General features: G+C 45.6%; 1 protein-coding gene across 2 annotated transcripts; it reads right to left on the bottom strand.

Moving 5' to 3' along the window:
- Window positions 1-541: 541 nt before the first annotated feature.
- LOC136660334 (calcium-binding protein 2-like) lies at window positions 542-10594 on the bottom strand. Of its 2 annotated transcripts, XM_066637464.1 has the most exons (7): window positions 10553-10594; window positions 6868-7038; window positions 5456-5486; window positions 4093-4227; window positions 3036-3145; window positions 1955-2102; window positions 542-567 (listed from the first exon to the last, which is right to left on the bottom strand). In XM_066637464.1, exons 1-7 carry the CDS (start codon window positions 10592-10594, stop codon window positions 542-544), a joined length of 663 nt encoding a protein of 220 aa, XP_066493561.1. The 2 variants fall into 2 exon arrangements, with proteins under 2 accessions (XP_066493561.1, XP_066493569.1); XM_066637472.1 differs by lacking the exon at window positions 6868-7038 and having other exon boundaries at window positions 4072-4227.
- Window positions 10595-22368: the final 11774 nt, after the last annotated feature.

Below are 22368 nucleotides of genomic sequence, written 5' to 3'. Positions count from 1 at the left end.
CATTATCAATGATATCCTAAATACGGGGAACAAGATTCAGGCCACAAAAGGGAACAAAGACTCCTTTTAAAGTAGGAAAAGGTGGAGAAGCACAGCTCTCTCTTAAAGCAAGATATAGAGGCATTTAGACTGTTTCACATAAACACATGCAGAATAGTTCAGAAGATTTGCTGGTTAACATACTCCCTTCTTAAGGAACTGTTGGGGTGAGAGGTCAGTCTTACAGCAAGCAGAGTAGAGACAAGGTGTGATGACATCTCAAGCCCATGAGGGTCTGGTGTATATGGTCATGGCTGCTTCTAAAACAGTAGATAGGGTTATCAATCTGTGGTCTTGTTCGAGACATCATTGAAGGTTCTGAAGCTGGTGTCAGTCTCTGGATCTTAGGAGTGGCTGTTTGGCTCCAGGCAGGGTGTGTGGGGAGTGCTTGCATATTTCCCTTGCTCTTGCTTGTGACATCTATTATAAGCTGGAGTGTATGGCAGCTTGAAGTTTCTCTTCTCAATAAGGCACTTCAGCCTCTGGCAGCTACTAGCTGCTCTCAACGAGACATCATCCGTACAAACTCTGTAAGGAGGAGATACAAAGACATCAACACAACAGAAAAGGAGGGAGATGGTGTTCCATCTGCTGCTGCCCAGCAGCTAGAAAAAGAACAGTTCAATTACCTTATTGCACATGTAAGGCCTGAGACATAGATGAAGAGGGTGAGAAACCTAGAGTTTCTTTGGTTGTCTGTCTACCTCCCTACTTGCCTATTGAAGTCAATTTCTAATTTCCCACTTCACATTCCACTGTGCTTCGTGATCAAGAAAGAGAACCCTGGGCAGACTGTAAGGATTGTTTTCAATGACTCCCTTAAATTCTACTATTGAGCAAAGTAAATGGACTGCAGCAGGCAATAGCATGGGGGGGGGGCAAAGCCAGCTTCTTCTGCAAGAAACTAAGTTCACCACATGCAGATTTATATCTCATTCTAGGGATACTCATATGGTTTCACCATTACTTTCCCTCATATGAGAAAATGGTTTGCCAAAAGGTGATGTCTTGCATCTGGAGATACCACAGTAGTGAGAAGCAACACCTGCCTCTGCTATTTGGGGACATCCTCCACTGAAAGGATCCCATGTGCGAGTACTTGCAATTTAGGAGTGTTCTTCAACCTTAGGATTGTGAAACCTCAGTAGTGGGGTTACAGCAACTTACAGAAATGAAATAGGTTGAAGACCACTGGACTAGAGCACCACCAGGTAAAGGAGGAGGCATCTGGTGTACCCCTTCAGGTACTTGGAGACTGTGTCCCAGTTCTGCTCAGGTCTTAGCAACTGTGCTACAATAGCTTTCACTAGTGCCAGGATTCATGGTAACTTTTTCTGCTCTCTCTAATGAGAATATTTGGTTGCAGTGAACAATGCTGGGATTGTGGAATAGGGGCAAGGGGCAGCATTGATGGTGGGTCCCCAGACTATTTACAGGAGTTGTGACATGAAAAAGGTTGAAGACCACTGCATATAGGATCATCCTGAGGGCATTTTGGAGGTTTAGAAGAAAACCTAGGAATTCTGACTTCCAAGCTTCACCTTCATTATCACCTTCTCCAAGATGTCTTCCAAATGGGAAAATAATATCTGAGTCTTGACTCAGTCTTGACTCTTCCTCTTTTCTTTCCCTTTTCTAGACCCCAATCCCTCCCAAAATCCAAATCCCAGGTATTCCTCAGACTCAGGGCCTAATCCTATCCAATTTTCCAGTGCCAGTGCAGCCATGCCAATGGGGCATGCACTGCATCCTGCTGTGGGGAGGCAGGCACAGAGGCCCTCTTAAGGTATGGGAACATTTGTTCTCTTTCCTTTTGGCTGCATTGTGGCTACACTGGTGCTAGAAAATTGGATAGTATTGAGCCCTTAATCCTCCCATCCTCTTTTGGGAAAGACCAAAAATTGTACACTGGTACCTTCAAAGTCAACAAGACCATCCCCATTCAGATCAACATCCTTAAGGATCTCATCCACTTCACGATAGTTCAGCTGTTGTCCCAAGAGCTTGCGCATAGCTTCCCGAAGCTCAGCTATACTTATCTGCCCATCACCATTTGTGTCAAACTAAAAAGAAATAAAAACTATCTCAGCACTCTGTTTAGATTTATGCCACATTCATGCTTCTCTGCTCTCCTGTCCTACTGCACCTCCCTGACTTTAAAGAACATTATCACTGGTCTTGCACTGAGTGCAGAAATAAGAAGTGGCAATGGAATTTTTTCGGACTTACTGAAGTTTAGACCCGGTCTAACCAGTGAAGCTTCTTGCAACAGACATTTCGGTAGCTACATGAAATCAGATTGCGTGTCAAAGGCTGAACTCTTATATACATTTAAACTACTTTAATAGTCACTTGGGAATCTTCCCAAAGGAGAAAAGGGAGTGGGAAGGAGTAAGAGTGCTAACCACTAGGCACTACTGCCCTGGATCAGCATGTGGACACTAGCAGACACTCTCTTGACTCTGACAATGGTGGACAGTTGAAGATTTCTCAGCATCAATGAAACTGCTAAAGCTTTCACCTAAACTTGTTGGTTTTACCAGAGAGCAGAATGAGGTGAAGATAAAATCAACATCAGTACAACTGACATGTCAGTACAATCTCTCCCCCCCACACACACCTGTACAGGAGTTGCAAGGTTAAAGTATGTCAAAAGACATTCCTAGACCTGTACAACTCTAAGGATAAAACAGTGGGTGGAAAACTAAAAATGAACCAGAGGCAACACAAATATTTGATTGAACCGCAATTGTAAATCCATCTACTTTCGTGGCTATCATTTCTGGCCTTCCCAAATGCATAACGGCCAAGGTAGATGAGCATCAAAATGCCTTAAGTAGCATGTATGGATTTAATTAAAACATCACACACCTGTTTATATTAACAGGTAATATGACTGGAGAGGAAAATGCTAGAGGGCTCCTCAGTGATCCCTCCCCTCCCCACATGCATGCACTGGTGCTGCCTTCCCTGGTCCCCATGAGTATGGCTCTCACCTCCCGGAAGGCATCCCGCAGTTCTTTCACCCCAATCATGTCTGCTGTCTCTGCCAGCATCTTGGGGCCCATCAGTTCCACAAAATCATCAAAATCCACCTTACCACCTGCTGCAGATAAAGAGAAGACAGTTCCAATTAAGTATTAGAACATGGGGTAAATCACAACCACAAACTGAGGTCTCTTTTTATCTGTTGCATAGACTGAATGTCATTACAGCAAATCTAAACGCTTATGTTTTATTATTTTATGACTCAGCATTGCCCCTCCACCCATATTTATTCCCTCTAAAAAGGGAAGCTATCCAGGAAATGTTCTTTAGTCTTTGTTTGCATGCTAAAATAGATCCAACAGCTATGAAAACCCATTTCCTCCTACCAGAGAATGAACAAGTCCTGATGAGATGGGAGAAGTCAGGACTCACTAAGGCTCAGCCCCATCATCTGTTTTCACTGTCAGTTTTGGAATTTAAGAAGAATAAATGAAAGTGGTCTTGAGCAGGGATGGAGCACATTTTTCATGCACCAAGTTTCAAGGGGAACAGCCTCCAGCTCAGAGGACAGTGCTTCTCAAATTCTTTTAGGAATTAAGCACTGGATACAGTGTGGCTGCCACAGTCCTAAGGTTCCATGAAGGTCAGAAAGTTGGATGGGGATTTACATCAGCAAAAGAGGATGGAGGGGCAGCCAGCATTAATTCTTGGTATCACAGAATTCCAGCAATGGTAGGCAAAGGGAGAGGAAGAAAGAGCAGGTACTGGATGCAATGAATAGAGCATTACTAGGCTTAGGCAGCACTGGCAAGAGACTGCTGGGGTCCCTGGAGCAAAACCTCCCCTGAGCCCCACATCATGCCCTCTCCTGCCCATCCCTCCCCCACGCTGCATTATGTGCTACTACCATTGCCACTAGTGCTGAGGGTCAGGGGTCGGTACAGCCTCATTCCTGACCAGGCCAACCTCCAGTGTCATTCCTCAGCTGTAGCAATTGCCAGTGTGGCATGCATCATTCTCAAGTTGCTTGAGGCACTAGTTGACTTGGTAATACTAGATACCTACTAATCTGCTGAGACAGTTCAATGAGCTCCATCTCAGTGGGCATGTAACCCATGGTTCGCATACATTCTCCCAGATCCTTGTAACTGATGTAGCCATCACGGTCTTTGTCAAACTCTCGGAAGGCCTCCTTTAGCTCTGGAAGCACACAAGATGCAATAAGAACTTTAGCCAGTATTTTTCCAAATTTGCTGGTTAACTAGTTCATCTAGCAAATCAGGTACTCCAGCTGTATCTTGCAGGCACCATGTAAAGGGAAGGCTTGACAATAGCTTACAATATGTCATACTTGCTACATAGCAGGTGACATGCTTGCATTTCATCATCAGTAACACTTCTGTCTCATGTTGGAGCTGCATCAGAGCTCTGGTCCTGTACAATAGCGGCCATGGTTAGAAACAGAGGCACATGGTGCCAGGATGCAGAAAGTTAGCCCAATGGGAACTTTATAACAGGGCTGAGTACATGAAGTGAAGGGGATGACATCTGACTGCCCTCCTGATAGGGTGACAGGCCAAGGAGCAAAGCATGGGAAAACCAGGACAAACTGGTAAGGCTGAACATTGAATTGGAGCAAGGAAGCTGAGTAAACAAGCTCACCCTCAACACTGCTCAGGCAAAAGAGCAAGAAATGGCTCAGGAGGTTACCTAAAAGGTGTAAGCCAAGCAGAGCAGGATTTATACTTAGCCAGTCCCAGACTGTGGCAGCTGAAACTCATCAGCCTGCAGTGTCTACATCTCATCAGCACAAAGTGGTGCTGTTTGACATATTTAAGCCAAAGATGCTTAGTTTCAGCCCTGTTGCCTTGCTGACCTGAAAACACACTTGCATGGGAGTATCACAATTTGACACTTCAGAGCAAAACCAGATGTGCAGGAAGCTGTGCTCAGGAAGAGAACATAAGAACAGCCCTGTTGGATCAGGCCATAGGCCCATCTAGTCCAGCTTCCTCTATCTCATAGTGGTTCACTGGATGCCCCAGGGAGCACACAAGACAACAAGAGACCTGCATCCTGGTGCCCTCCCCTGCATTTGGCACCACATTGTGTGGGATTTTGTGTGTATTTTCTTCTTCGGTGGTCCAAACCACACTAATTCCTCCAGTCTGTTCTGTGGACTGCTAAGGAAGTAGCATGGATCATGTACACATTATAAGGATGCACCGGACCAAATCATCATTGCCTTGGGAAGGGCACGAAGCCCTGCATGGTCATGCTCTTAGATCTCTGGAGCTTCTAATGAACCAAGCCATGCTGGAAGAATGAGAGCATGTTAGTTTCCTTCTGGTGAAATGGTTCCAAAAGCTGCCCTGGGACCCAGCCTTGGTCTGTGAGGAAAAAGATGTGATAGTACTGGTAATGTTACCTTCAATCTCCTCTGGTCGTAGTTCTCTGTCCTAGGGAAAGAAGAAGAATAGAAGCAGGTGAAAACCAAAATGATGGCTGCTGTGCTGCCCAACCACTCCTGTGGCCTCCTGCTATTGATCTCCCAGTCAGAAACTGTGCCCTATAATCAGCTGTAAGGAAGTTCCTTGTGCAGCCTGAGCCTGTGATGTGGGGGTAGGTTCCACTGTGTATAATTGGGCTTACTCCCAAGTAAATCAGCATAGGATTGCAGCCTTGTGCTCCATCACTATTGGATTCCATGCAAGCATAATTTTAGGGTATGATGACTACAGATTTCCTTCCTGGAGGAAAGTCTCTGCAGAGAGACAAAAGTGTGTGTGTGTGTGTGTGTGAGAGAGAGAGAGAGAGAGAATGTCCTAGTACTTGAAGATCTCTGGTGTTAAGCTGGATGTGTGTGCCTGCTAGCCAAAAGTTGGTGTTACATAATAGTTAGGAGAGTGATTCCCCAAGAACTGGGGACTTCCTGATGAACAGAATCTTGCCTCTGCCATGAACTCAGTAGGTGGATTTAAGACAAACTACTGTCTACCCACCACCTATAATCAGTAGCATAGCTAGATTGGTGCAAAATGGTAAGTAGTGCAGGCTACGGAATGCAAGTGTAAGCAGCCCTCCCACTCGCCCTCAGAGCCATTCAGGCAGCAATAGCTGCATGTTGCTGTTGCTGCCTGAATGGCTTTAGACTCTCACATTAGAGAGGGAGTGGGAAGGGATGCCTGTGTTCGGGATCCTGCACTACTTGACATTTTGCACTGCTCTAGCTATGCTACTGCTTATAACACAAAAATAATAATACTGACCTAACTTACAGCATTGTTGTAAGGATCACAGTGAGCTAATGTATATGAAAATCTCTGAATCCGGTAAAGCAGTATATATTAATAAACATCATAAAAATCATTAATTCATGTCCCTTATTTTGTAGGTCTATTACCCTGTGGGAAATAGCTTTGATAAAAGAACCATTTCACTAGTCAGTCTCTGCAGAAAAAGGTGTGAACACTGTAATACACAACCTGTGGCGTGAACTTTTTATTTCTTCCAAAAGTACATGGAATTAAAAACCATTGCACGTATCAGCTGCCAAATCAGGATGCCAGTGTCAGGAAAAAAAAACACTCATGTTGAACATGATGTGCCGCAGTGTACACGCTACTTATTCCTAAACAGAGGTTAATCTATATGGAAGAAACAGTAACAGAAGAACCGGACCTGAGCCATGCTCCAGTGTGGGGTTATGCTTAGGGACCAAAGGCACACGAGTAGCTCAGTGGTAGGACAGAAGCATAGGACATACAATCTGGGTGGTGGCGGCAGCTGATATTTTGATGTGCATTATAGATAGCATGATGATGGAAGTGCGGTACGTACGATCTGTGTGATAGCGATGCTCTGGCGCAAGAAGATGCAGGCTGGCCCCACCAAACCATGCAGCACAGAGTAATTCTGCAGTGATGGATACTGTGAGCCATCTATCATCTCATCCAAGTCGTTGCTGGTGGAGGCTGGAGAGCCAGGAGCCTCTGGGGGCTGTTTATTTTCCTGCAGCATAGCTTACAATTAGCTAAGTATAGTTAGAGAGCTTGACTGCTTACCTATCAGGACTGTGTGCGTAAGGCCCTGGCCCATGGGAAATCTAAGGAAGTAGAGAAACTGGTAATGGAAAATGAGGGAAGAACTCAACTGAGTACCAGGCAGGTGCTATGGAAACAGTACCAGGCTCCTAGAAAAGCCCACATTTTTATCGATAAATTTATCTCCATGGCCTAACACCACTACTCATTTGATGTTAATTAGTTTTCAACTCTCCAGTGAGTCAACAAACCATAAACACTAGCTGCAACAGTCAATGCACATTAATGCATTCTGAAGGGCAGGTACACATCTATGTTAAGATGATTGTAATGTCACATGCCTATTGTCACAGCATCCATACAAATCTTGTGACAAAAGATACACATTAAAATTGCACATAACAGTCAATATATAAAACAGTAAAATATACTGTATGCCCCAATAATTGGCTACATGCACTAATACAGTGTACACTCAGGTTACCTGCCTCTCTTGGGGCCAAAAAACATGTCTGTTGTGATGCTGAGGAGCTTGTTTTTTATTCAGTAAATACCACCCATGGAACCCAGTCTGGATCAAGACCTCAATGAAGGAGGGGGACTCAGTGGCGTAGCTAATGATCGTGTAGCCTGGTGCCAAGTTCAAAATGTTACTCCGGAAGTGATGTCACAACCAGAAGTGACATCACACACAGGCTTTTTAAAAAGTGAAAATTGGGAGGAACCCACCTTCTCCCCCCAGCAGCTCACCACCCACTTGCTCTGCAGTGGATGGTATAGCTAAGGTATCTATCTACAACCTGGGGTCAAGGAACATTTTGTAGTCCCCCTTGCATGACAATATCAAATTTAATTAATTAAATAAAAAAGTTATTGGTTCAATGCTGTAACATAATAACATCTCAATGGCACTCAGAACAAACAGTCTCATAGGTCAGTTTGGAGTTAAGCAAATCCACTTTTTGTTCCACAAAGCAGTTGTGTTTTCATTTTCTGGTTAATTGGCCATAACGTTTGATAGAAAACAGATATTCCAGTGCAGTTTGTTTCACTGCATTCTGCATTAAATTACCTTTCCAATGATATATAACATGATGGTATTATTCATACATACCAAGATTTTCACAATTTTGGTCACTAGTGTCAAGGTCAGTTTGTTGCCCCCCCAAAGCTTGATGCCCAGTGCAACTGCTACCCCCTTAGCTATGCCACTGGGGGGGGACTTTAATCCCTTTTTCCCACCATGGTCTTGAGCCAGACTGCCCTTTTTTATTTGAGAGGAAACCATTGGTATCAATAGGGACTTTTCTCCTCAGGCAAGTAGCAGCCATGGGAGCCCACAAGCTGTATCAGAAATGTTGTGCGGGCAAAGCGTTGAAGGATGGATGGACACACACACACACACATACACACGGCATATGTATAGAGCTTGGAACTGTCTTTCTTGCACAACCATGTACAAGAGCAACCGTCAGTTTCTTCTCCCTTTCACCAGTGTTTCATAGCTCTGACACATAGAGCATTTGGACAATGATACAAACAAGATTCCTGATGGAGAGAAAGAAGAAGAAAATGCCAGTATTGATATAGATATTGGTTCCAACAGACATACCTACCTACTGCTTTTCAACAAGAAAACTTTGCAAAGCATTTTGCCTAGCACACGTGAAGCTGTTTCCCTCTCTCTGAAGGATGGGCAGTCTAAAAGGAAACACCAGGAAGACACTGCAACGGTCACTGGGAGGGAAACTAGGAGCAATTGCTTTTGATATACAAGCAAGAGACCACTTTAAAAGCTGCCTCTAATAATATCCCAAAGTTCTCAACATATAAATACGTACATGCGTCACATGCACAAATGAGTCTGAAATGAGTCCTGGTGCTTATAAATTCCATAGAATCTGGACTTCCCTGCCCTCCACATTCCACCTGCCTCAGAAAGATGGTCACAGAAGGACTACTGATGCAGTCTAACTAGCCCCATGCATACACACTTGCACTTTAGAAATGCATTTTCCCCAATGCCAGCCCACCTTACATGTTGAACCCCACAGCTAACAGCTGATAGACATACCACATCTTCTGGTTCGAATGCAGTAACAGGCAAGAATATTGAAATATCTGAAAGGTCACTACAGTGACGATTGTGGTGGAGGTTAGAACCAGTCTTCCTACTCTCTCCTCTTTACATTATGGCTGGCTTGGTGGGACCTAAATCACTGCCTGGAGGACTAAATGGAGATACAAGTTCCATTACAATTGACTATCTTGGTTCTAGGGCTAACAGCACTTTGATCTGATTCTGTATAGTTTCACTATTCAGAACATGAAGGGGCATATCTTAGAATAACTGCACGTATTCAATGCATATTCAGACTCTTTGTTTACTTCAATGGGACGGCATATTATTTCCATCTCTATCTGTCCCCAACGTGTATTATTGTACTGTAACATCTCTACCCTTTTGATGATTTACCCTGACTTAAAATGCAGACAGCACACATGCAAACAGGCACCAATACAGATCCTTGCCCCTTCTCTGCTTATGTTTTGGTACCAATATATATAGAGGTCCTCCCAGGTTGAGGGACTCTTAAGAACACGTAGGCATAAGGGCAATTTATAAATAGTAGTGATGAGATCCCACAGAACTTGTATTTCCTGGCATGTGGTGATTCCCCCCCCCCTCCCGGCCAGGTTGTATCTCAATATAACCAGCCCAAATACAGACCTCCTACAACACATCAGAGGATGAGGGAAGGGGCACACTGAGTGACATTGGTTCTCATTTGGATGCCAGCAGCGTGAGGAGAATTTGGGTACTTCTCTAAGGACAAACGCTAGACTGGGGCGGGGGAAGGAATCTTTGGCATACACTGAGCTAAGGAACACACCTGGCCACATTCGCATAATCTGGTCCCTTGGAACCTGCATCAAACGGGGACTGGGGATGATGCCTCAGTGTCCTGTTAACCCAGGCCTCTGAGAGGGAGTACAGGGAGCACATTGTACCTGGGCCAAGGATTAAAAAGGGAGTCAGGGAGCAAAAAGAAGGGGGGACCAGGAGTCAGAGGGAGATAAAGGGGGGCAGGAGCCAAATTTGCATTTGAAGGGAGAAGGAAAGGGCCCCAAATAAAACATTGTATCCCCCCCCCCAGATTAAATTTCTCTGCATTAAACTGAGTTTGGGTAGATAAGGGTGTGGTACCACAGGGACCACACCCTTATCTGGATATAAGCTGGAGCTGGATATAAGCAACCCCCACGTGAAGACTTCTTTCTGGGGGTCCCAAGAGAACTTCGGGCCTGCCTGGGGCTTCAGCTGCTAACAGGGATCAAAGCACAGACCCTGAGAAGCGAGCAGAGCACAGAGCGGACACATGAAGAACCAGCCACAGACAGAAACACAACAGGCCTAACACAAAGACATGAAGAGGAAGGGATGAAAAGGGCCACCCTCCCCTCCATCCTCTTCCCCCTACCTTGGAGAGACGCCTGCCTGGGGTTTTGGTGCAGTTGCCCATGGCTGCTAAGGCCCCCCCATCCCAGAGAGCATAGTATGGGGCTGGAGGCAGCTGGTGCTAGTGCCAGGGTGTGTTTTTTTTTTAGTAACAAGTGATTCTCTTCCTGGGAGGTTTAGACGCTTTGGGGATTTTCAGGGTTTTTATTGTTGAATATCTCCAGAATATTAACGGAAAGTGAACGGAGGGGGGAGTGGGGTGAGGGCGTGGGCCAGAGCCATAATCCTCAGGATTATACGCAACTCAATCATAGATGGTGCTAAAGCAGAGAATGGGGGACAGGCAGCTCTTCCTCAGAGCGGTTCAGTACTGCAGCATCCAGAAAGGAGAGCCCCACCCTGCCTCGGACATCCTGTCTCCATCCAAGAGCCCCTCACAGAAGCTGGTGCAGATGGGGTCATGGCCCACCGGCATATTCCCTTTCTGGAAGCAGTGAAGCCATAATCTCCTGTGACAATCAAAGAGATTTTCAAATCTTTGTTTCAGGGAGTGGCTGCTTCCACTGAGCTCTGCTACGACACTGCTAGACTTAGCAGCATTACTAGGGAAAGGGGGACGTGCATTACTGAGATTGTCAGTCAGACTTACCGGTTGGCTGAAAGATGTACACCAGCTAGCAGAAACCACTGTATTTATAGACTCACAGGGTGCTTTCACAAGTGACATTCGGAATGCTTAATTTCTAATGCGTCATTTGTGAATGTTGTTAGTGCAAGACAGCACATGGAAGAGAGCCATTGTACAATGTAAGTTACCAAATGCAAGTTCTGAATTTAGGGGGCTCTTTCATCTGTTTTGCAGATGTGAAAAATTACAATCTTGCAGATTTCAAGCAATCGTTGCTCCATTATACTACCTTGAACTCTCTTAAAAACCTTTATCTAACCACAGGCACAAAAGTCAGGAAACTATCTATCCCACCATCCACTCTGTCTTCTCTATACCAATTATGCATATATTGTTATACCACAACAGTTGACATATGTCATCAAATCTGTCACCTCAGAACTTTCGTCTTGGTGCAACCATTTACCAAAGTACCATTCCTGACACGAACAGGGTGATGTAACATTTGGGCAGCCCAATCCTAACCTGATTCGGAGCAGGCAGGCAGGCTGGCCTGCACTGCATCCAGAGCAGGGTTGGGCCAAGTTGCAGCACAATTTGGAGTAAGAGGAATTCATTCCCCTTACCCCATGTCACGCAACAGCTACTTGGGGCTACTTGGATCTGCATCACCTAAATCTGTGGCGCAAATTCAAGCGGCCTGGAGTAAGGCTGGGCTGCTTGGGAGGGAATTAGGATCCAGCCTAAGTGTTGGATCCTGATCCCACCCTCCTCCCAGGTCTGGTCCTCTCGCTGTTTCCCACTACCTGCCTTCCCCCACCCTAGAATGTTCCTGAAATGCCCCTCCCCAGACCCCCACACCAGCAGCCCACCTCCAAACTTACCTTGGGCCAGCACAGCTGGATTCAACCTCTGGATTCAACCTCCAGAAGCTGGCACTGTGCACCAGCCTGCCGACTCTCCTGGTGGCGCAGAAGTGCCTTGCGGCACTATGGAGGCCAGTGCAAGGGACTTGTGCCAGTCTACCTTACTGATAGGATTGTGCCCAAATGTGGCAGAAGAACATACATTAGTTGTGTCAGGATATAGAAGCAGAATTTGCAGGCCTGAACAAGAACAGGGCATAAAGTACACTAAAGGTCATTCTAACAGGTGTCTGTAATCAAGCTGAAAGTGCTAAGTCACGCTGAGATGTCAAAAGCTGATGCAATACAGTGATGCAATGTTAAACCTGACTGGTTAACTGAAGCATAAAGGTAAAAGTGGATGGCCAGGATGTAGCTTCTGGTTTCTTCTTCTTCACTCTACCCTGCAACTATCTGAACTGCATTGCTGAGAGACTGCTGTGGACTTTTTGCTGATATATAGGTATATATTTGTAGATAGACTTGGTGGTAGAAACTACTGTGTCCGCAGTGTTTCCTTCATTGGGAGGACCAGCAACCTGGAGTGCTGGAATTCCTTCCTTATCTGTGCAACTCTGACAAGTTGTTCCAAAGAAACTCATCTGCTGAAAGTGTTTTTAATACACATTCAAGGCCACCATACATAAAATGTTACGTCTCTCCTCTCTTTTAATGGTGGATATTTTGTGTTATGAAAATATTGACTCATACAGAGATGATGAAGTGAGAGAAATATGTGAACGAAACAAAACTGCTGTTTGAATATTTTGGAAAATTGGCCTCAACATTTCAGATGTGAATGCTTAAGAATTGCTGGCAATCTCTTAACTGTTTCTTGGGCAGGTATCGAATATTGATGCTTCTATATCAGTGCTCTGCATGGTGAGCCTAAAGTTCCCTCAGTGACAATGTGCTGTCAACAGGGCGACAACCCACTTCCCCTGACCTTGCAGGACTGTACATGATTCCAAGTCAGGAGGGCTTCACCTGAGCAACAAGTACTCCTGGTTTGGTGGTGTCTCTCTGGCTTCTGATTCCACTTGATCTCTGCCTGTCTGCCTATTCACCTGCCTGCTGTATGCAGAATATCCCCTGAGGCCATGAGCTCAGCAACATGTGCCTGCCACCTTGGCCTCCCTTTTTCTCATTCAAGGTTGCATTTCAGGGCCCAGCAACCAACACTAATACCAAATAACACTGTATCTGTCAACTATGCAATCCTGTCTGTTCTGTTGGCAACCTTCAGTCTCGAAAGACTATGGTATCGCGCTCTGAATGGTGGTTCTGGAACAGCGTCTAGTGTGGCTGAAAAGGCCGATTCGGGAGTGACAATCCCTTCCACAGTGGAAACAAGTGCAGTCTGTCCCTGGTCTGTCTCCCTGGTTATGGGCCTTCCTTCTTTGCCTCTTAGCCTCAGACTGTTGGCAAAGTGTCTCTTCAAACTGGGAAAGGCCATGCTGCACAGCCTGCCTCCAAGCGGGCCGCTCAGAGGCCAGGGTTTCCCACTTGTTGAGGTCCACTCCTAAGGCCTTCAGATCCCTCTTGCAGATGTCCTGTCACATAATAAACAAATTGCATATTGGCTTTTGGATACTGTCAAATATTTAAAAGACATCATTCTGAAATATTCTGAAAAATATTCTGAAATAAACAACTACATAATAAATGCTAATATCAAATGTTCAGAGAATGTTTGAAACCAGAATTCATGATAGAGATGGGGGGGAATATAATTTAGCTGCAGAATATTAGTCACATGGAACAAGGGGAAAGTTTCACAATGAGAAGCAAGTTGAATGCTTCCACTGTTGGTCCATAGTAGAAGTGTTTGAAAATGGTGGTTTTCTGTTTGTTTGCTTGCTTTGAAAATGTTTTGAATTAAAATGCAAAATGTGGTGTTTTGTGTTTTTATTTAGTTATCAACAAAAACAAACACCTCTATCCATAGACCTAGAAATGCCTATACCTATAGTTGTAAACCTTTAGACATTCTGCTTAGCAGAACATTTACTTGGCAAGCAGGCTCAAGGCTGCTGGCCCAGGACAGTTCAAGTAGCCCCCCTTTCCCAAAGCAAAATGTCTCCTAAGGAAAGGGAGAGACAAGGAAACCTACAACAATGTTGTGATTCTCTAAGCTTTGGCTGCTTTCATGAGGTATTGGACATTTGCACAAAACACGGGTCTCATTGCTATTTGTCTTTCACTTGCCTGAATGTCCAAGGAGCCAAGTTTGCATCAGCCAAAAGATGAAAGCAAGATCTCTCTCTACTGAACCAGCAGACTTGTACTTTTAGTACAAAGAGTATTTTTTGTTACCCCAAGTAGCCAACACTAGCCCTCTGCCTATGAGATCATTTTTATTTTAGGATTGTGTAAGTTAGCTTAGGACTGTATCTTTATCTATTTTGAATTTAACAAGAGCCCTGTTAGATCACACCAAGGGCCCATCTAGTTCAGCTTTCTGTATTCCACAGTGGCCCACCAGATGCCTTAAGGAGTATCTGAATCTGAATTTTCCTGTGTGTTTTTATTTCTGTAATAAGTTTCTTCTGATTAAGTCATCTTGTTTCCCCCCCCCCCCCCGGGAATTTAGAAGCCTAAAGGAGTCTTGTCTAACTGCATCCATCAGTGCTCTATGTTATTTAGCCATAGTCACCCTGAGGCTGTAATCTTAGCAATCCTTACTAAGGAGTAAACCCCACTGAACATAGTGGGGCTTACTTTTGAGTAAACATGCAAAGAGTTTTATTGTTGGATATGTAACAAGAAGGAGGTTATAAAGGATTCCTTATCATCTGTATGTTCCAATTACAAACATATTATCTGCACTCTGCTCTGCTCTGATCAATTCATAAGAACATAAGAACATAAGAACAGCCCCACTGGATCAGGCCATAGGCCCATCTAGTCCAGCTTCCTGTATCTCACAGCGGCCCACCAAATGCCCCAGGGAGCACACCAGATAACAAGAGACCTCATCCTGGTGCTCTCCCCTACATCTGGCATTCTGACTTAACCCATTCCTAAAATCAGGAGGTTGCGCATACACATCATGGCTTGTACCCCATAATGGATTTTTCCTCCAGAAACTCGTCCAATCCCCTTTTAAAGGCGTCTAGGCTAGACGCCAGCACCACATCCTGTGGCAAGGAGTTCCACAGACCGACCACACGCTGAGTAAAGAAATATTTTCTTTTGTCTGTCCTAACCCGCCCAACACTCAATTTTAGTGGATGTCCCCTGGTTCTGGTATTATGTGAGAGTGTAAAGAGCATCTCCCTATCCAATCTGTCCATCCCCTGCATAATTTTGTATGTCTCAATCATGTCCCCCCTCAAGCGTCTCTTTTCTAGGCTGAAGAGGCCCAAACGCCGTAGCCTTTCCTCATAAGGAAGGTGCCCCAGCCCCGTAATCATCTTAGTCGCTCTCTTTTGCACCTTTTCCATTTCCACTATGTCTTTTTTGAGATGCGGCGACCAGAACTGGACACAATACTCCAGGTGTGGCCTTACCATAGATTTGTACAACGGCATTATAATACTAACCGTTTTGTTCTCAATACCCTTCCTAATGATCCCAAGCATAGAATTGGCCTTCTTCACTGCCGCCGCACATTGGGTCGACACTTTCATCGACCTGTCCACCACCACCCCAAGATCTCTCTCCTGATCTGTCATAGACAGCTCAGAACCCATCAGCCTATATCTAAAGTTTTGATTTTTTGCCCCAATGTGCATGACTTTACACTTACTGACATTGAAGCGCATCTGCCATTTTGTTGCCCATTCTGCCAGTCTGGAGAGATCCTTCTGGAGCTCCTCACAATCACTTCTGGTCTTTACCACTCGGAAAAGTTTGGTGTCATCTGCAAACTTAGCCACTTCACTGCTCAACCCTGTCTCCAGGTCATTTATGAAGAGGTTGAAAAGCACCGGTCCCAGGACAGATCCTTGGGGCACACCGCTTTTCACCTCTCTCCATTGTGACAATTGCCCATTGACAGCCACTCTCTGCTTCCTGGCCTCCAACCAGTTTTCAATCCATGAGAGGACCTGACCTCTAATTCCCTGACTGTGGAGTTTTTTCAGTAGCCTTTGGTGAGGGACCGTGTCAAACGCCTTCTGAAAGTCCAGATATATAATGTCCACGGGTTCTCCCGCATCCACATGCCTGTTGACCTTTTCAAAGAATTCTATAAGGTTCGTGAGGCAAGACTTACCCTTACAGAAGCCATGCTGACTCTCCCTCAGCAAGGCCTGTTCGTCTATGTGTTTTGAGATCCTATCTTTGATGAGGCATTCCACCATCTTACCCGGTATAGATGTTAGGCTGACCGGCCTATAGTTTCCCGGGTCCCCCCTCTTTCCCTTTTTAAAAATAGGCGTGACATTTGCTATCCTCCAATCTTCTGGCACCGTGGCCGTTTTGAGGGACAAGTTGCATACCTTAGTCAAGAGATCTGCAACTTCATTCTTCAATTCCTTAATAACCCTTGGGTGTATGCCATCAGGGCCCGGTGACTTATTGATCTTTAATTTATCAATGAGGTCTGAAACATCTTCTCTTTTAACCTCTATCTGACTTAACTCCTCGGTTAGGAGGGGCCATTCGGGCAGAGGTATCTGCCCGAGGTCTTCTGCCGTGAAGACAGATGCAAAGAACTCATTTAATTTCTCTGCCATCTCTAAGACTCATTTCTAAGTCTCATTTCTCATTTCTGCCATCTCTGATTCATTTCAGTAAATGGCAACAGCGAAACAGACCTTCCTAAGGGCAACAATATCTTCCCTTTTATAAAAGTCTCCTTGTTAGAGGATGCAGCAGCCATGTCTTCCTCCTCACTCTTCTGCCAGTCTCCTTGGAAGCTCACTTGCTACAGCAGGCAGGAGAAGAGGATGGAGGAGCAAGAGAGGAAGCACAGCAGCTGCATGCCCTCCCACTCTCTTAGAGCTTTTGAAGATATAGGCATAATAGTAAATGTTGGGGTCCCATCTGACATATGAAGAGTGCATTCATGTCACTACTCTGCCAGGCAATATATATATATATATATATATATGAGATTTGCAAAGAGATATTTTTTTCAATTGGTGCTCCTCTTATATTTAGCAGGGGGAGATCACCCCAGCATGGTGTCTTTTCCAAAGGCTGTTGCTGGTGTCTCTTCTCCATCTTGTTTTAGACTGTGAGCCCTTTGGGGACAAGGAGCCATTGATTGATTGACTGAGCTATGTAAATCGCTTTGTGAACTACTTCTTGTTGAAAAGCGGTAGAAAAATATTAATAATAATAATTTGAATGGGGTTTTTAGATCACTGATGTGATTTTGGGGGCAATTTTAAATTTCAAGCCCTCTCTTTTTAAAAAATAAGCCATCACTGATCAGTTACATCCTGGAGGAACAGGAACTAGGGAGGGAGAGCATTTCACACAATTGATCCAATTGTGAAATGAGTTATGCTCAAATGTGACCATCAAATATCACAGTGTTCAAGAAGGTATGAATCCAGGGCAGGGGTCCCCAAACATTCAGCTGTCTAGGTCACATCACTCCATCCTGCTGTTATAGGAGAGCAGAGCAGAGCACGCCAGTTATAAAAAATTACATACATGTTTTGTATATAAGTTTCACAAGAAGAAAGAAATTATTTGCAGTTCCAGGGCTGCTGCTCCCTATGTTTCTCTCTCTCTCAGCTGGGCTTTCAGTAAGAGTGACCAAGCTGAGCAGATTCTTCATTAGACAGGGAGAAGAAGATGAAAGGCAGGTAGGGCTGTATGAAATGTTAGGGGAGGTACATGAAATTAACCACTAACCATGATAATAGCAAATGTGTTGGTACACCAGATGTGACCCTTGGGCCACAGTTTGGGGACTCCTGCCCTAGGGACTGCTGTGAAGTGGCATTTGAAAGGGATGGGTCTGCCACATGCTTACTGAGTTGCAGCATTAGAGGGTGGGATAGACCTTGCTCAGCAGCAGGTGAGTGGCTGCACCAAGCACTATGCGCAAGTGCTGACATCAGAACCCTGTGCCGAACACTGAAGGCCAGCAGTGCTGACCCTCTCTGCTTCCAAAGCCACCCCCTTGGATGAATGCTCAGCACTGGTGGCTGAGCACTACCTCACACCACCACCTCACTGTTGCACTGTCCCATTTAAAGGCAAAATTCTTCACTGGGTTCCTGGTCTAGCAACCAAACTCACCATCTCTGGCCTGGGTTGATCAAGAGAATATGGATTGATCCAGCTCCTAATGCCTCATTAAGACAGCAGGCCCCTCTGTCTCATGGCACAGTTTACTGCATTCTTTGCACTGCAAATGAAATCCACAGAGATGCAATCCTAACCACACTTCCCTGAGAGTAAGCCCCATTGAACAAAATAGGACTTACTCCTGAGTAGACCTGGTTAGGATTGTGCCCAGAGAGTATTTGCATACAATATCTCAGTCATCTTTACAACAACCATAGCCACTAGCCACCATTTAGGAGTTTGTTCCCAAGACTTTCTAGGAATTGGGATAATGGCCAAGGAACTCAACTAGTGCTACATTCTACACACAAGACACAGATCCTGTGTTTAGGCTCCTTTTGCGCTTCCCTCAGTTGGCTTTAGGGAATCAATGAGCTTATGACATTTCCTTCTTCCTCTACTTGACAATGGGCTCATTCTTCAGTCTGGCCAACAGTGCTGTGTTTTGGAGATTAAAAAAAAGATTAATCCCCAACCATGTGTTTAAAGCAGTGGTTCCCAAACTTTTTTGACTGGCGGCTCCTTTGACCTACTGGGCCATTGGCCATGGCTCCCCATTAGGGCTACTATACATTGTATAGGGCGGTAGGTTTTTCGCGAGGATTCCAGCACTCCCCTGGCTGGTTTCCGCAGCTCCCTGGGAAGCCATGGCTCACAGTTTGGGAACCACTGGTTTAAGGGAAAAGAAGAAACTAGAAGCCTAGATTGTCTGCAGAAAGAAAAAACGTAATCCTCCAGGGATGCACAAAAGGCCCTTACCTACAGGGGACTAGCCACCATTTCAGAACATCCAACCTCCATATAAGCCATTTTGAAGATGCCCTAGCTTTCATCCATTGCCTCTTTCTTTGCAGTTATCTCTTGTACATTTTCACAATGCCCCAAGGCTGCAATCCTATAAACACTTTCCTGGGAGTAAACCCCCACCGGATAATGGGACTTACTTCTCAGTAGACACATAGAGTTGTGCTGCAAATCAAAGTTTTTTTCCCCCGCAGCCAAGTTACCTGTCCAAAGACAGAGGTGAGGGCTGGCTCCATCTCCCAGATGCGTTGGCATACTTCTTCCATGTGAGCTGAACTGGCCTTTCCTGTTGCCCCTTCTAATGGCTCATCCTTGGAACTGGCACCAGCAGTGGCTCCTCTACTTTCCAGTTTGTGGTGGGGGCCATATAGAGATACCGAGGTGGCTGCTGCTTCTGCCTCTGAAGTGCTCCTGGACCGGGGCCGTGCCATGGGCTCCTTGTCTTCTTCCCGGGACCAACTGCCTGTCCTGAGGGAGCGCCTGCTCTCAGCCCACCGCTGAGAACGACTTCGGGAAAAGGCCCGGGACGCCTGCAACTCTGGTGTCTTGCTGCTCAGTCGTTGGGTCTCCCGGAGAAAAAAGAACATATTGAAGGCTTGGGAAGAGCTAACCTGCTCCCTGGGAGTTTTCTCTATCCCTGCCTCTAGAAAACAAACTCTCCTATGGAAAGGCCTAATTCCCCTCCACACGGTTTCTATGCTTTTCTCTGGGTACCATTCTCATGTAATCCCCTGTTGCCCTCAACCCCATTCCTGGACTCCTTCGATACCCTCCTCTTGAAGCTATGCTTTTTACAACTCCCTGTATATCACTCCCCAGTTCTTCTTCCTCTGGCTGGTTGCCACACTGTTCTGTGCTGTCCCACTTACACATACACCCTTAAAACACACAAACCCTCTACTCAACTGACTTCCTCGTACCTGGTTCTGAACAAACACCAATTCCCTTCTGTATGTCTTCTACTTTCAAGACCTCTTGTGCTCTCCCCCACACTCATTTCTTCTTCTTCTTTTCATTCTCTCAACTGCTTCCCTTACTGTTTCCTAAACTCTCACTCTGACTCTTGCTGTCATTTTCTCCTTCATCCACTTCTTCACTTCCTTATCTCTTTGCTTTCTGTCTCAGAGCCCTTTCCCTGGTAAAGCTGCTTAAGGGATCAACCCGTGTGCTCCCCAGGTCCCTGGATTGAAATGGGGCAGTGGAGAGGGGCCATCTGCGTCTCCCACAGCTCTTTCCCGGCCTCCATCCAAACCTAATCAGGTTGTCTTATTATTGCAGGGAATGAGATTGAAGCAGGAGGATGGGGAGGGAATCTGAGCTTATCAGGTCAGACACACAAGCCGGCCTGGATCTGCTTTTCACTAATGATGCAAACAAGGTAAAACAACCCCCTGCAGCAGGAAACCCAAGAGGCACCAGAGGCTGTGGAACAGATTGAGACACAGCATGGTCCCTGCCTTCTCCTACCAGCAACACCTATCACAGGAAAAAATGCAGTAAGAAAATAAGGCAGGAAAGATGCCTTGGGGATTAAATGCTCCTGTCCTGTATCTCCTGTCTCTCTTCCACCATCCAGCAGCAGCCTACTTGCATCCAAGCAGCCCACCTCCACTAAAGTAGGCCTCTGTGCTCCCACTAGCTCCTTGGTAGTCATTGTCTGCTGCTCAGAAGGGCCTTTGTTCTGCCCTACTCCCTCTGTATCAATTTCCTTATCTTCTTTCTGTCACCATCGCATTCCCATATGGCCTGTTTGCCAGAATGACCCCCACAGCCCTCTCATTTATCAACCAAAGCCTGAGTAATTCAGGAAACCAAGCTGGGCCCCACCTGTGGTACTTGGCACCTCCCTGGCCCTCAGGATGGCAGAGAGGAGGTTTCTGGTGAGGCTGCTACCAGTGCCGTTGCGCAGACAACTCATGGTTTATTCAGTACAAAGCTGGCAGTGCTCCAGTGGTAGAGGTAACTAGACCTCACCTAGTTAGCACAGCCAATGTCAAGACTCCTGGGCTTAGTCTTCACACTCTGGCTCATTTCACACAGAAAGCAGGCAGGAAGAATTCTCTGGGAATCGTCACTTTGTATGCTTCACCTACTGGGGGATGCTAGACTTCTCCCTGTTCTGAAATATGTTATAGAGCTTATTTCCTTACACAGAAAATGAACACCTCTGCCTGAAGTGAGAGGCAGGGTTGTTGTGCCTTTAACAACAATTACTGTATAGACAGAAAACAAAGCAATCCAGCTTTCCCATCACTCACTTCTGGGGAATGTGTATTTAAATAGCTTTGCCCCATCAGCATTTCCTCAGTGTCATTTCTAGGTGAGGTCCCATTTCAGATGAGGCTGGGCTTTGATGAGAGAAGTCCCTCATTTTAGGTTGACTGGAGCCTGTATAAACAGTCATTGTGTGTATCTATGACAGCCCAATCCTAACCTGCTCTGGCACATCCAAGCTGCACAGCCTGTGCTGTGTCCAGCAAAGGTTAGAAGGCAGCTGGAGGACTCCTGGAGGGAAGGGGATGTATTTCCCTTATCCCCAGATAAAGCCCCAGCCACCCCATGGAGCTTCGCAGATCCATGCCAGGCCAGTGTAATGCCAGGTGGGCCAGGAAAGGGGTTAGGATATGGCAAAGGAGGCCTCCATCAATCCTGCCCCCTCCCAGGCCTGTTTCGCCCCCGTTCCACCCTCCCCAACCTGAAACACTCCTTCCCTGCCACCCTCTCTCAGCACCTGTGTCACCCAGCGCAATCCTACCTCTGCTGTCCAGTGCTGCCCCAGGATGCAATGCTGTCAGGCTGGTGCAGGCCTTTGCACTGGCTCTGCCAGCTCACAAGTATAGCAGTTGCAAACATGCTTTAAGGCACTTTGGCAACACTCTGAGCCAGCACAAGCCGTGGTCAGGATTGTGCAGTGATCTAATGAAGAGGATATGTTAAATGTACACCGTATATATTCTTGCAATAAAAAGAGAAAGTGTAAACTTATCTCAGGAAAAAATAGATACATAAAACGGTCAATCATTTGACCATTTGTTCAAGAAATTCCCATCCAGTTGTTTTCAAAACTTCAATTGCAACATATATGAACCTCCAGATTAGAAAAATTTGATTGCAAGGAAACATGGTTTGACACACTCCTTTACTTGGGGCTCTTCAGTCTTGAAAGAAGGCACCTTAGGGGGACATGATTGAGACATATATAATTATGCATGGGATGGATAGAGTGGCTAGAGCAACAATTTTCAACCA

This window comes from Tiliqua scincoides, chromosome 1, assembly GCF_035046505.1.
Source record: "Tiliqua scincoides isolate rTilSci1 chromosome 1, rTilSci1.hap2, whole genome shotgun sequence".
Taxonomy (NCBI): Eukaryota; Metazoa; Chordata; class Lepidosauria; order Squamata; family Scincidae; genus Tiliqua; species Tiliqua scincoides.
This window is presented reverse-complemented; position numbering and strand designations above follow the sequence as displayed.